This window comes from Castor canadensis, chromosome 17 (genome assembly GCF_047511655.1).
Source record: "Castor canadensis chromosome 17, mCasCan1.hap1v2, whole genome shotgun sequence".
Taxonomy (NCBI): Eukaryota; Metazoa; Chordata; class Mammalia; order Rodentia; family Castoridae; genus Castor; species Castor canadensis.
Genome location: NC_133402.1, coordinates 39,779,821 through 39,795,696, shown reverse-complemented (window position 1 = coordinate 39,795,696; position 15,876 = coordinate 39,779,821). Strand labels below are relative to the sequence as shown.

The 15,876-nt window shown below is 39.5% G+C and overlaps 1 protein-coding gene across 5 annotated transcripts in view; it reads right to left on the bottom strand.

Annotated features, from left to right (window-relative positions):
- Window positions 1–15,876, bottom strand: part of Ctdspl (CTD small phosphatase like) — a 118,572-nt gene that overhangs the window by 13,153 nt on the left and 89,543 nt on the right. For 3 of the 5 annotated variants that reach the window (XM_074060030.1, XM_074060032.1, XM_074060034.1), the window contains exons 2-4: window positions 14,742–14,893; window positions 8,048–8,080; window positions 2,314–2,415 (exon numbers count right to left, since the gene is read on the bottom strand). In XM_074060030.1, the coding sequence (XP_073916131.1) occupies window positions 2,314–2,415; window positions 8,048–8,080; window positions 14,742–14,893 (287 nt within the window). The remainder of the gene's footprint in view (window positions 1–2,313; window positions 2,416–8,047; window positions 8,081–14,741; window positions 14,894–15,876) is intronic. The other 2 variants (XM_074060031.1, XM_074060033.1) reach the window with 1 other exon arrangement.

The following is a 15,876-nucleotide window of genomic DNA, read 5'->3' as shown; positions in this document are numbered from 1 at the left end:
AGTCCTGAGAATCAGTAATCTCAGGTCCTGCCTGCCCTGGGTTGGGTAGAGAGCTAGTCTCCCAACAACTGCTCTGTTTTAAGGAACACAATACCCAGCATATGTACAAACTTGTAGATATTTAATGTAACTCTCAGACAATATTAAGACATTCAAAAATCAAATATGACCCTTCTCAGTTCTAAATGGAATTCCACAAATTAGGTAGAAAACCATTCAAATGAACAGGACCAACAGAACCATCAGCCTGCAAACCCTTGGGACAAGAGAGACACACAGGGAAGGGGGAGGTGTGTGTGATGCCACTCAACAGAGTGTGGGGTACAGAGCCTCTGGTCAGACTCTGAACTACGTTTGCCTTTAAGTCCATCACTGGTCATACAAACATTCCTCTTTGACATGTAAAAAAAAACTTTGGAAAATGCTAAGTTGTAGCACCATTACTAATTACTCAGCTGTAAGAATGCTACTAAAGCTTAAGAACATAGTTTATTTACTTTCAGGGTTGCAAGGCCAGGATGAGTTCAATATTTTATAACTTGGCCATTGAAATACATAATCATGCTAAAAAAGCAAAAAGAAAGGACTAAAGGAAGAAACTTTCATAAGGCACTGGATTGTGAAATTATATTCCACAGAGTTAAGTGATTCTTAATCTCTCATGTGCTAGTACAAAGGAGGCTATACTGAAGCCAGAGTTCTTAACCTGGGGTTCTCAAGCCTGTGCATCATATAGCTATACAAGGGGAAGAGTTCACAGGTTTCACATTCTTGAAAGGCTTTGAAATGCCTTGAACATCAAAAGCCATAAGTTAAAGAATATTCTTCTTGCAAATGTAGGCTGGCTAGGGGAGATGAGAAATGAGGAAATGCTGTTTACAGATCATGGCATAGATGCATTGTGAGTAGGCCCTTGGAGATATCAGGGGCTTCCAAGGCTCTGCCTTTGGAATCAGGAATCTTCAGTGGCCTTGGGCAGCTGACTCCTGCTCTGAAGGGCTTTAAATCCTGAGCAACTTGCCCATGGAGAGAAAATGCTGTTGAGAGCTGATCTAGGACACAAGGCCATTGTGGCATCAACCCTGCAAGAGCCCAGTCCTGGAGTGCTGGGAATGAGGTGGTCCCTGTGTGCCCAGTGGCCAAAATGAGGCCATTTCTCACTGCTAGAGGTCAGTGTGGTCCCTCCTCCACTCTCCAAAGGACTCAAAGACAGCCTCCTGGCCTTGTTCTGTCAAAGATGGTCTCTATTCAGTGAGAAGCAGGCACAAGGAAAGATGCTTCTGGCAGGAAGATCAGACAAATTTGATGGCTCTTCTGCTTGCCATACAACCTGCCAGGAATGACAAGGACTATGTGAGAAACACAGCCCATCACAGAGAAATAAGGGGAGTCCCAGGCTGGGGTAAAAAGAGGATTGCAGTATAAATGACCAGCATAGTAGAGCAGTTCCATCACCAGAAATAACCCAAGGAAAGTGGGCCAGGACCTTAAACACCTGCTTTTTCTCCCCACCAACACACTGATACCTTATTTCCAAATGTTTTCATCATATGCCTCTTTTAAACACTTTGCCCCATTTAAAACAATGGTTAATTAACTCATTCTCTTAATAGTATAGCCATTGCTGTTCCTGCATTGGGGTCCTTTGTTGCTTTTGCTGTGTCTCTGCTCGGGAGATGGAAAGTGGGGAAGATGACAAGAAAGATTCTGACACTCACTTTGACATTGCTGCAGCTCTGCACTGTTCCTGGGGGAAGGTGTGAAGGTAAGGTGCTCATTTAGCTGTGAAACTTATAAGAAGCTCCAGCAATCTCTTGCATGAAATGGTCAGAATAAATGGCTGAATCCATTCAGATGCTGTTAACTCTGGAAGGCTTCTTCAGAGCTGGACATCTTTCATAAATTGATCTGGAAACATTTCCAGGACAGCAAGGTGCCTGACAATTTCCCACAGTGCCTTCCAGGGCACACATAAAACACACAGCACTCTGGTTACCTTGACAAGTATCATGTCTTGGGGCACTGATTACCTGTGCCACTTGAAAGCATATCTGCTGGAAAACCAGGTCTCTAAGTAAAACGAAGTTCTCAGTGACAATGGCAGCCCAGCAATTTCTTTTCCTAATGTGTTAATATTTAACTCCTTCAGTTAATATTCACCTGGGTTAATAAGCAGCTATTGCTGGGATTTCTTCATGAAGAGTGAAGTCATATACTAATACCCATAAGCTTGCATCCTTTTTATTTTTCCTTCTCAATACAATTGTGATTAAATCACAAAGACCACAAGAGTGTTTTTTAATGTGGATTTACCTTAAATGAGCTGTGCACCAATGTTTCATCTAAATCTATGACCACACATTTCTTTCCATAGTCAAGCACCGTCACCTCTGGAAGGAGATATTTAGCTGGTGGCTAAGGAAGAAAAAAAATTCAATATTACTACCTCTGTGTAGGAGACAAACGAATTCCCTTATTATTGTAATATACTATGATAATGAAGTACAAATGAAAGGCCTGGTCAAGTTATTATGTAATTCATTAAGAACAACAGTAATAAGTAGTTTACAACTTAAGTTTTACAAAAGCAACACTGTGCAATTATGTGACAGCTGATTACTGTGAAGGTCTGGGCTTTGGCACCAAACTTGGGTTTGAATATCAGCTCTAACACTTGGCTGTAAGTTGGGATAATAATACCTGCCATGCAAGGTTGTTGTTACGGCAGTAAGAAACCCAGCATTTTGCCAGGTATATGTGGGGTGGCTACTGGTATTGAAAATGGAAAAGAATGAGTGTCTAATTGTAATAGCCACTCTGATTATGCAGGCCTCTGTCCTGGGGTCATATTTTGCCTGAAATTCACTATGGCATGTAAGTATATCTCAGAACTATGTTGACCTCAGTGGTATTTAATTAATTAACTAATTTATTCTAAGCAATTGATATTTTCAAACACTTGAAGAACATCTACACCCCTCCCAGCATAATGCAACCCAAAGTTACCCTCAAGATAAGGAAATAGAGATAAAACTGGTCCAGGTACACTGTCTGCCTTGTGCCTCCCCCACTGTGGCATAATTCTAAGCAAATGTGGCATTTTTGCCCCTTGGAGTCTCTGTCCCTGAAAGTTTTTCTTTAATCTAAGTGCTATGTTAACCAGAAAAGGTATCTGTCTTTGTAGACCTGACTCCAATCTTGTGACAAAGTCATAAAGAATAAATAAATGCTCAGCATCTTCAGCCAGTCCAGTATTTATTTCATTAGGCCTTGCCTCATTCCAGAAGTGATCTGACTCTACTGCCCTGGCAAGGGAGGTGGGATGTGCTGTGGAGGCTGACCTGGAACCTGGGGACCTAGAAAGGACCCTCTCTCATCTTAAACCAGTGAGTCAACGGGTTATTTAAAAAAATTAAAATAAACTTGCAAGTTTTATATCAAAACATATTTTAAAAAGGCAGGGTAATCAGCTCCACAAGACTGTAACAGAGATGACTGGGGTTATTTCTGTTCTTTGGGCCACAGCAGAATGTGTGACCAGCACAATATTTGTTTTAATTTAATTTTTATTACACAATTGTACAAGAAAAAACACATTCTCACTGTAGTACAGACAGGTGAGAATGAAATAAAATAATTCCCTTTTCCATGTCCCCTCTTAGTAGCCTGGAAAATAAGAATCTAGAAATTCTATCCTTAGCATATCTGAAAACATTAAAGATGTGCCAAAAGTGGCTCAGCTATTTTCCAAGACCAAGAATAAAATTACTTTCTTAACATATTTAACCCACACATCACAAGCATTCTCTGAATTAAAAGTTAAAAAAAACCAAAAACCCAATACCTTCACTGTATTCTCCAAGAGAGAAAGGAATAGAAAGGGTTAGATTCCCAGTAAGCAAGCTATTGATTTTGCACTTGTGTTGCAGAGAATGAGGCCAGGCTTGGAGAGCAACCAGTAAGGAGCATTCATTAATCCCCACCCATTTCCTAAATGCACACAGCTTCTCCAAGGTTCTGCTTTAGATGAATGCAGAATCCTCAGTCCACTGGTGAGAGTTCTAGACAGCTGTGTTCTTGGAATGCAAGTATGCTGTACAGCTGCAATAATGCTGCTTGAGCCCTTAATTCAAATGTTCTCAACTAAGTTTTCTCTGAGGCCATCATAAAGCACAAGAACAAAAGAAACAGCAGTTATGAGCAAAAAAGGGCCTTTCCAAAACAAAGGACCTTCCTTCCTTTCCTCCCACCCTTCCTCCTTCTCTCTCGTCCTTCCTCTCTCTCTCTCTTTCTCTCCCTCCTTCTTTCTCTTTAATTTTATTTTTGAGACAAGGTCTTACTATGTAGATCCAGTTGGCTTTGAACTTACCATCCTCCTGCCTTAATCTCCGTGAGTGCCGGGATTACATGAGTGAAGCACCACTTCGGGCAAGAAGGACCTTCTCTATATAGTCATTTACTCAAATGCATACAGGGAGAATTACCCAGTGTTGGGGAGAGGGCAGAAAGCTATGGCAGATAGGGGAGGAAGAAGGGACCACGCTTGCCACTCAAGGTTTGGAAATGATGTTCATTGCAGTGGTCTTCTTGGGAATAAATCTGAAATTTCCTGTCCCTGTCAGTGACCTTGTAGCCATGAAAAATTAACACTGTTATTTCCTATGGAGTACCCACCCCACAAATCCTCATAAATCTTACAGATTTATTTTACCTCTTCTTGGTACATTAGATTGTTGTTTTCTTACTTAAGATTTCTCAGACTCAGGGTCTGCACACCATACTCCCCAAGCCACAGAATTCAGGACAGAGATCTCAGGGCCTAACACAGAGGGCAGCATGAAAACTTCACACTGGTTTTAACTAGAACATTTTCTCTGCCTTTACTTCATAACATTTTGGTGGGAAAAAAGTATATCCCTGCTTAATTAAAAGTTTTAGGCAAACAGCAGAGGAAACTGTTCAAATTCTTCTCTCCCTTTTCAGCACTTTTTTGGCTCAGTTACACTGCCAACCCCAAGTTTCTGAGCATCAGTGTGGGAATGGTAGAACTCAGGTCATAGCACTCACTGTAGCATTCCTCTTGGAGAATGCCAGCCTTTGTGTGCTCACCTCAAGCCATGATCAGTTGGCTTTAGTGCTGTCTGAACTTTCTGTCCCTCTGCATCTCTTCCTTACCCTTCAACATCTGACCTTTACCAAACACTCCATGAAGCTTAAGGAAGGGTAGTTCCACTCTAGAGCTGGGAGACAAATGCTACTAATTGGACCTTTCAATAGTCCAGGTAAATATGTCATTCATTTCCAATAGATGTGTTAAAAATGATTATTCATTAAATAGTGCCAGGGCCACCAAGTAGCACTTGGAAAAATAACACTGGACTGTTACTTCATGCCTTCCACCAACATGAATTCCAAATGAATCAAAGATTTAAATATAATAGTGAAATTATCAAAATATTAGAAGAAAATATGGGTCACAGTCATAGAATGGGAAAATTTTTCTAACTATAAAATTCAAGAGCCATAAAACATGAGATTAATACATTTGCCTATATAAAATTAAAATTTCTTTGTGCCAAATGATTATAAACAAGGCCAAAAAGTATATCATAAATTGGGGAAACAGCACTAATTTTTTTTAACATTTAAAAGGATAACACAGTCATAAAATCTAGAGGAACAGGGCAGAAGAAAGATGTGTGGGTAATGAACTTGTGAAAAACTGTTCATATTCATCCATAAACAAATGCAAATTAAAGCAATAAATCAATATCATTCTTTATTTTTGAGCAACAAAGGATGAAACATTTAATAACCATTTTTAGTAAGGTCATGGGGCAATCTAGACCATTTGTGGGAATATAAACTAGCATAGGCTTTTGGAGGACAATTTGGCTTTAATATACAACAACGTGGAATAAATCCTTTGACCCAGCTTTTCCACAGTTGGGAGCTGATCACACATCTCTATCATGTATTTCCATATAAACACAGGGACAATTATATTATTAAGAGAAATATTTGTACTCGCACAAAAGTGAAAACAAAGTAAATGCCATTAATGACAAGTAACACAATGAGGTAGATACATACCAATATTTGGAAACATGTTCAAAGCATCTTGTTAAAAACAGAGAGCAATTTTCAGAATGGTGGATACCTACAATCTCATTTGTGTAAATATACTTGTGTTTGGAAATTTTCTGGAAGTGCACACAACAAATATCAAAAGTGGCTATTCTAGATAGTGGAAAGAAATGGGAGGGAGTTGTTTTCTTTCTTTTTTTTTGCAGTACTGGGACTTGAACTCAGGGCCTACACCTTGAGCCACTCCAATAGCCCTTTTTTGTGATGGGTTTTTTCGAGATAGGGTCTTGTGAATTATTTGCCCAGGCTGGCTTCAAAACATGATCCTCCTGATCTCTGCCTCCTGAGTAGCTAGGATTACAGGCATGAGCCACTGGCACCCATCTGAGTTGCTTCTTTCTACATTCATTATTCAGCATTCTTAAATTAACCATGATCTTGAATTATTATTTGGTAAAAAGTTAAAAGGTCAAAATCTAAGCACAATGAACAGAGCAGCATGTGAATGAAAAAAGAGGGGTATGGGGAGAAACAGAGATTGAGGACTTGCTCTGACCACCCATGGTCTTTATTTTTATGGCTTGGAGAAATTCAGGAGGTAGGGAACTTGATTTGGAGGCTCAGCACCAGCCTGGATATCTGGTCCTGTGGTGCAGCACCCCAAGCTCTTGGGTACTCCCAGCATGAACCAGGTTCTTCTGTGCTCTAGAAAGGCCAGGACCACTCTATATATGTGATCTGAGTCCTTGGCAAGCCACTGCAGATCTTGCTAGGGATCCTAGGACTTGAATCCCAGGGCTGAGCTGGCCCCAAATAGCCTTGCATGCTAAGCAGGTGGAGGTCATCACACTGTGCTGGTCAGCAGAACATCTTTTTCTGTAGGTTATCAAAGATGCAAGCTATTTTAGCCAGATTTTGCTTTTCTGCAAGATAGTTCAAAGTTTCATATGGCCTGACCAGTGTTATTGATCTAACACGGAGATAAATTACCTAAGGAACCTTCTTCTCCCTGTCTATTTGATGCTAGAATCCTGTATATGGTTGAGTCTGTATTTGCAGGGAAAGAGTTGGTTTCCTCACTGAGGCTTGTACTGGCCAGTAAATGCTTTCATTCATTTGGCACTTGACTTTACAGATGATCATGAATTACCTTTGAGAAAAAACAACAGCAGTGATACTGAAGGGGGGAGAGTGAGAGATGCTACCTGCCACCTATTTAATGTAGGTACCTTTCCAAGAAAAATACATGAAACTACTTTGTATAAAGGTTGAAGCCCTCTGGGTACCCTCCCTCAAACACAGGAGAAGATGTTTTGCTTGGTCAATTTTTCCCCAACAGAGTCCAATTCCCAGGCATAGTTAATGGAGAGTTAACATTTTGAGAAAAAATTATTAAAACCTTTTTGGGCTAGTTTAAGTGACACACATTATGAAAGCCTTTGGAGTCTACCTGAACTCATGAAGGACTGCTTTGTCTCCTGGATATTAAAATATGTGAAAGACAGATGAACAGATAATCAGAATCAGATAATCCTTATAGACAAGGTAGAGGTGGTTTGGTTACCTAGGACCTGGCCATTATGATCCCAGTTTCTCTGAGACTGAGTCTGAGGCAGTGAACCATCTACTGAATGCTTTCACCATGTATGGAAATTGAGGTGGGAGGGCTCCAGGCTACCTCAGCTTATTAAGACTGGGAGGCCCTTCCCAGAGAGAAAGGAAAGTGAGAAGTTAGCAGATATGGCTACCTGTTGTTCCCAAGAAAGGAAAGTTTCTCTGTACAGAACTTTCTGCTCACAGTTTAAAGTATAGCTTCATTTTTCATTTTAACAGAAGAGATGTTTATAACACATGATAAAGCCCAACAAAAACAAGAACATAAAAAAACCCTTTCATATTAGTAGGCCTAAAAACACAAGATTCTATGAAGGTTACAATAAAATTGGATAAATATACATACACTTGGTATGGGAATGACCTGCCTCTGGTCACCCTGAGGAAAAAGAAAAGAAGTCATTGTCAGGTTTGAAGAGAAAGAGAGCATATTCTCAGAAGAAACTTCCAAGCATCCTTGTGCACAGCAATCAAATGACTTCCCATCTCTGTACTTGGTGGTGTTTAATGAGCAGTAGGAACCTAAGGACCCTCCATAGTTAGGGCACCAGCTCCATGCTACCTCCCACCCTTCTTCTTCATAGGCAGGTTGGGCTCCTTAAGCTCACCAGTCTTCTTGTTCATTTAAATAGTGCCTCTCTTACTCCCAGGAATTGAACTAATTTAAGAATAAAAATGGAAGTTCATACTTTACTTTGATCCTTGATACTCCCAATAGCTGATTTGTTTCTTCCTTTAAGCAAGTTTTCCCCTAAAAGGACCAAGTCAACATAACCAGATTACAGTGACTGCTTGTTCACTCTGGGTCCTTTTTTAAGGAAAGAATGGGAGACAGGGGACAGGGCAAGGTATAAGGAATTCCCTCTCAGGGCAAAGACATGACTGGTTATCTCCTTTGAGGGAAACAGAGCCTGTATTCATTGGTAGCATTAAAAAGTTCAGGCCCCACGAATGGGTCTCAACTATTTCTCAGCCCTAAATACCAGCCATTCCAAACCTGGCTGGCATAAACCATTCATTTTGGCAGTAATAAATGCTAATAAAAGAATGAATTTATTTCCACTAAGCATTTCCACTTTCTTTATTTCTTTTTTATTCAGATGGCCTGATAGGGAGTATTACTTCATGTCTTGACATTTTGTGAAAAGATGTGTTCGTTGTCACTGAGGGGTCATCAGTGTCAGGGCTTCATGAAAAGGCCAAGTATGATGACTGGCAATGGCAGATGGACAGCATTTCCGAGCTCTGCTCTGACTTCTTTGAGGCAGTCAACTTCCTGGTAATCTTCAGCCCTTAGCCACAGCAACAGCAATCCTTGTTTCCTCCTGAGATGACCTTGATGGCTTGTTCCTTTGCCAGGAGACTTGGAGTCTGTCTTAGGGCAAGTATGTTGTTTTCCAATGTGATAGCATACTTTAATCAGAGCCTGGTTTTCAAGAACTTGTGCAGAAGTCCATTTCAGTAGCTCCCAAAGAATCATATTCCCAACATTTGGATGCAAAAGCAGGTTCTGCCTTTGGGGGGAAGATTTTAACCAGATGCTCCCAAATCCATTGGACCACTTTAGAGCAGGGTTTCCTCCCTGTACTTGGCTATATTGTTGATTATATATAAAGGTTGATTGGCTATTACATACTTCATGTATTAGAACTTTTATTATTGTAAAATTTTCCTTTACTGTGTTGAATGCTTTCGACCTTGAATTCTACTTGGTCTGGTATTACTTTAGTATTAAAATTCCTGCTTTCTTTCTGCTTAATGTGTCTTACACATTTTGCCTATCTCTTTATTTTCTACTTTCCTTATGGTATGTTAGAGATCATGTTGGAAACAGACATTGACCAAATAATTCCAGCTTTCCTTGTAGGTACATAGTAGGATTATACTTCTGTTCCTTTGATGTTAGGTATATCCATGTGACTTGCTCTGGCCAATAAGATAAATTGAAAGGAGGCACGTTACTTCTAAGTGAAAACATTAAGAGCTTCTGCTATGACAATCAAGGAAACAGAGCTATGGGGCTCTCCTTAGTTTAGGTCCATGAATAAGAGTTAAGAATTATGCTGTGCAATATAGTACTATAGATACTGAGCACATGAAATGTGGCTAGTTGAAATTCAGATGTGCTATAAACATAAAAAACACATCCAATTTATCTAATGAACTAATTGGATAAAAATAATGGAAATTATTTCATTGATAATTTTTCTATTGATTAAATGCTAAAGTAATATTTTAGACATATTGAGTTAAGTGAGATATATTATTAAAAATTAATTTTACCTTTTTGTGCAGTATTGGGGATTTAACTCAGGGCCTCACAATTGGTAGGCAAGTGTTCCACCACTTGAGCCATGCCTTCAGTCCTTTTTGCTTTTGATTTTTCAGTCCTTTTTTCACTTGGTTTTTAAAAACATAGCTAGCAGAATAATTTAAATTATGTTTGTGACTCACATTTTATTTCTGTTGGGTAGTGCCACAGAAGGCTCAGTCAACCTATGACAAATAAGTAGCATGAAGGAAAAATAAACCTGTATTGTTTTAAGCCTCTTAGGATTTGAGGTTGTTACTGAAGCATAACTAAACACACACTGACTCATTAGTCATTCCTCTTTCCTTTGTGAAAGAGCTCTGATTTTGTTAAGGGCAGGAATATGTGGTGCTTAATTCTTCCCTTTCAGGCTGTCCTTGTTGCCACTGGGTGACAAAGTTTTGGCAAGGTCTCCTGGGATTTCTGTAAAAGCACTGACTTTCCTTAAATAGGAAAGTTTAAGTTAAAGGGTAGCTAGTGCCATCCCTCCCCCTCTGCTTCCCATGAGTGCAGACCTGATGACTTTGCCAGAATATATAACAAGCATGAGGATGAAGGCAAATGCATCAAGAACGGCAGAGCAGAGGGATGCCAAGATGGAAGAACAGTAAGTCTGGGTTCCTGATGGCATCATGGGGTATGTAAACTAACCCCAGCACCTGCCTGACTCAGGGTTTCTGTGTGAGAAAAACAATCCCCTATTTGTTTAAGCTATTGTTTGCCAGTTTTGTTTTACTTGCTGCCAAAATCATTCTTATCTGATGACAGATATATTCTTTTTAAATTTAGTTTATTTTTTATTGTTGTGCTGGGCAGGCGTACATTGAGGCACTTACATAGGTTCTTACAATGTATCAAATATACTTGAATTCACCCCCTCCACCATTCTCCTTTATCCTCCCTCCCTCCATTCCTGGGATAGTTTCAGCAGCTATCATTTTTCCATTTACATTCATGTGTACACAGTATTTGTACCATATTCACCCTCTCACACTCTTTCCCCACCTCCTCCCCCCTCACACTGGTATCAACATCCCTAGGCAGGAGACAGGTGTATTCTTGGAAACAGCATACAGATAGATAAATTTGTCAAATCAATGTGATATAGTCTTGGTCATTTGTTAGCAGAATCTGGTTCATTAAACTTGGTTTTATGTCTATTCTTTTCTTTCTTTTTTTTTTTTAGGTTAACATTCCTTTTTTTTTCTTTTATTATTTATATGTGCATACAAGGCTTGGGTCATTTCTCCCCCCTGCCCCCACCCTCTCCCTTACCACCCACTCCGCCCCCTCCCTCTTCCCCCCACCCCCTCAATACCCAGCAGAAACTATTTTGTCCTTATTTCTAATTTTGTTTTAGAGAGAGTATAAGCAATAACTATTCTTTTCTTCTGGTGATATTGGGGTTTAAAATAAGGGCTTTGCACTTCTGAGTCAGGCGCTCTACCGCTTGAGCCAGACCTTCAGTCCTTATGCCTATTTTTTATATTATGCTTACTATTTATCTGCTATTTATTTTTTCATTTCCATAATTCTGACAGTGTTTAGATTTGTTTATTTTTCCTTTCTCCTGTCAATTTTGAGCACCTATTTTCCAATTGTGCTACTTTTTATCTTATTCCTTCATTCTTTATAATTTTATCTTAACTGAGTTTCAATTTCAGTCAGGTTTTTATTTTTTGGCTCCTTCTCTGAATCATTACATGTCTGAAAATGTACTTCTTTTGCCTCAGTAGATGAAGCTAGCTTAGTCATAAATGGAACTTTTGCTTTGTAATTTTTTTCTCTCAGTAGCCTATAAACACTTTTCATGGTCTTCTATCTTTTAGTATTGCTGATGAGAAGTCTAAAACAATGGCTTTCTTGGAAAAAATTTGTTCCCTTAGCTTGCAAGATTTTCTCATTATTCTTACCTTTCAAAATTTCAACAGGATCTATTTAGGAATGTGCCCTGTTCCCGCCTCCCCAATCCTACTGCATAATTGGTGAGCTCTTTCAATCTGCAGATGAGAACTGTGCTCAAGAAAAATTTCTGCTATTACTTTATCTCCTTCTGAAATTCCTACTATTTGCATGTTTGGTCTCCTAGATGCCTCTTTCTCCTCCCTCACAATTTCCACCTTTGTGTTTCTGGTATGAAGGCTAAGATATTTCTTCCACTTGCTTTTCTAGAACGTTAATTCAGTTCTGAGAAGTGACTAATGTCATTCTCTTTTTTCTTGTTTGTTTACTGAGTTTTTATATTTAGAACCACGAGTTTTTTAAGTTCTACAAGTTACTTTTGTTCCAAAATGGATGTCCTGAGTTGCCTGCTGAAGCTCTCTTCTATCTCTTGCACCATTTCTCCCCAGAGGAATCTCAGATTACAGTCTTTCAACTTTTTCAGCCGAGGCTACATATTTCCTTGCTTGTGCAAGGCTGCGTGTTCCATTAGTTCTGTACAGTTTGGTCCATCAGGATTTCTGGGAAATGGGAAATGAGGAAGCACTGCAAAGAGTGCCACTTTCAAGGACTAGCAGAGGCCAAGTGGACAAACCATAAAGAGATGAAGAAAACACTGGATTACCGACTTCTCCAGGATATAGGAAATGAAGTTGTCCAGCTTAGCAGTGCAGTCTCTTCTGGGCTCACATGCAGCAAGTGGGCAGTGCCAGCCCTTTCCAAGGGGATCCACAGGCTCTTGGTGGTGGTTGGCCTCATGGGGTTATATACTTCCAAGTCTCTGCCCTAGGACCTGGGATAGGCAAGCATTTTCCTCAACTGTGATTCCTGGCTCCTCACTGAATGTCAGAAATAAATCCTGAACCTACTCTCCCCTAGGATGTCAGGAAATCCAGGAGTCTTAATGTACTTCCCAGGATCTACTAGCAAGCCCACCTTGCTTATCCAGGCAGGGAATCTGGTTTTTAAATTTTTTATTGCTTTTTTAAAAATAGGTTTCGTTACAACACTTTCATACTGGATACTGGAGGGGAATTATAACGGTCATTAAATTTAATTTTAATGGTCATGTGCTCAGACTGTCCTTCCAGAATTCCCTTCCTCACATTTTGATGTGCTTTTAAAATAAATTTATTTTTTAATCATGAGAGTAATTTAAACTTATTTTATGAAAATTTGTGGGAGGGATATAGAAGAAAGGAGAAAATCCTATATATAGTCTTACCTCTTCATGTCTGGCATATGTTCTAGTCTTATAAATGCTTATGGGTGAGAGAGTAAGAGAGGGATTACATGTATACTTGTGAATATACTCACTTCTTATATTTTAGCCTGCTTTTTACTATATGTGAATATTTCTTTATGTCAGTAGTGTTTATGCCATATCATTCTTTTGGATATGCCATTTTTAATGGCTATATTCCATTTGATTCTATGCTTATTCTGCAGTTCTTTTAGCCAACTGCCTGTTGTTGGATGCCTACGTTGGATGGTATTTTATGATTAAATCTTTGTACATTGAGAATTATAAATTTCACTAGAAAGTGGAAATTTTGTCAACAAATAGGTATTTTTAAGGATTTTAAAATCATATTGCCAAATATTCCTCCAGAAAGGTGTAATCAATGAACACTATCACCAATAACCACTTCTACCTTCCCTGCCACCATCCTATGCCAAACCCAAATATTATCTCTAAAAACTTGATAGAAAAGGGTGTCTCACTGTTTTAGCTTGCATTTGTTTAATTACAAAGCACGTGTTTTTAATTTTTCATGTTTTGATATTTTTCATATTTGACCAACTACATTAGTTTTTAGTAGTTATTTTTCAGGTAGAATCTCACTTTTTTTCTTGGCCTGGGCCGTAATCCTTCTACTTATACTTCCCAAATAGACGGGATCATAGGCTTGAGCCATTACGCTTGGTCGACCAACTATGTTTCTTATTTTGTGAATTGTGTTTATGAGCTTTATGTTATGCAATTTGGGGCATAAAGTTTTATGACTTTTGTGTCCTCAGTCTTAGGTATCTTCATAATGAGTATTATGAAAATATCCTTTACCTTTTTCAGTGATTTTTACATGAAATTCTATTTGGACTGAGGTGAATATTGCTTGTTCTTAGATGATACTTCTTTGCTTATTCTTTTACCAGCAAGTGTTCTGAGTCACTGCTTTTTATACATATATTTGCAGTGCTGGGTATTGAACCCAGGGCCTTACATGTGCTATGCAAGCTACACCCCCAGCTCTCCAACTATTTTTGTTGTTGTTTTTGTTACAAACAAAAGAACATAGAGGGCTGGTGGAGTGGCTCAAATGGTAGGACATCTGCATACCAAGCATGAGGCCCTGAGTTCAAACTCTCGTACTGGCAAAAAAAAAATTACATAAAATAAAATAGAAAATTCAAAAGAACATAGAATGGATAGTTTGTTATAAATAAGGTAGTTAAACTCAACTATACTTATTGTTAGCTTTTCTTCATTTCTCTCTCTCTCTTCTCTGTGTCTATTACTAGTTCTTTAACTCCCTATTCTACAAATTCAATTTTCAAAAAATTATAAAAATGTAAAGTGACTCTTACAACTCTCATCATTCTTGTTCTTGTTAACTAGGAATCCCTGAGATATCTTTTATCAAAAAAGATTACATTTTTTTGGCAGTTCAAATCTTTAATAACTGCACACATACTGTCACATTTCTTACTAGGGCTATTTGTCAAGGTGGGGACAGATTTGCTGCCTGCAGTTGTACTGAGCATACAGGTCCCCATCAGCACTGACCTTCTGAAGTCCACCATTCTCCTCCACCAGTGGTGGAAGCACACTGGGGTTGTGCGTAGGGGCCTCCACATTGTAATCACGGAAGCAGCAGAAGAATGAGCTGAGGATGCTGCGGCTCCTCTGCTTCTTTAAGCTGACATTACACTGGGAAGCTGGAAAGAGAAACAGAGTATATTATGACCACGGGAGGAGGCCCTGATGCAATGTGAATATTGGAATGTGCAGTTAAGGTCCCTGTGACCTTAGTCTGTTGGGAGCTGATGGCTCAATAACTATACTAGCCTCAGGGTCATCACCATCTACATTCCTAAACCCAGTAGATGAAGTATTTCCACAATGGACAAAGCACCACTTCAGGCAAATGTCCTTTTAGGCATTAATAAGATTTGACACCCTCTGTGAAGTACTCTCCATTATAAGTACCAAGAAAGATGCACTTTGAAACTAGGTTCTTAGATACTCTCTGCTCACTATGAAAATGATCAACTTGGTGGGTTAAGACATAAAATATGTAAGGGCATTTGTCAGAGGTTGATGGGGGCCTGGACCCACCAAGCACAGGGCTGAAGGCTTCCATTACACTTCAAACAGAGACAGCAGGAGATGTGGCATGGAGAATGTGTGCTTTGGCTGAGCAGGGCAAGGCTCGTCTTCACGAGTTCCAGGGCAATACTGTGCCCTGGCCTGTCCTGGATTAAGCACCAGAGGGAGTGATGGATTCTTTCTGTTTATCCAGGGATCAAGACAAGCTGCTACAAGTCAGAAATAAAAGACAAAAACTGGCACAGATTGAAAACACACCTCAAGGCAGAAGACTGACAACTTGGAGGGGCAGGAATATTTTGCCTGGGAATGCAGCTGGGTTGTCCCATCACACATACCATGGCTGGGTGGGTCAGCAGTGCTTTGGGCAGAGGCCACAGGCAAGGGACCATGCTGAGGGTTAATGGAAAAATTGACAGTGTAGGAAATTATTGAAGTCCACATGATATATGGTGGAGCTTCTTTCTCCCCCAAGCACAATTCTGGTACAATTCTTTTTGTGCACTTAAGAGTGATTTGTGTAGCACCTTTCCTCTCAAGAGATCACAAACTATTTGCGAAAAGTTTAGGGGTACTTATTCTTCTGCTAGCA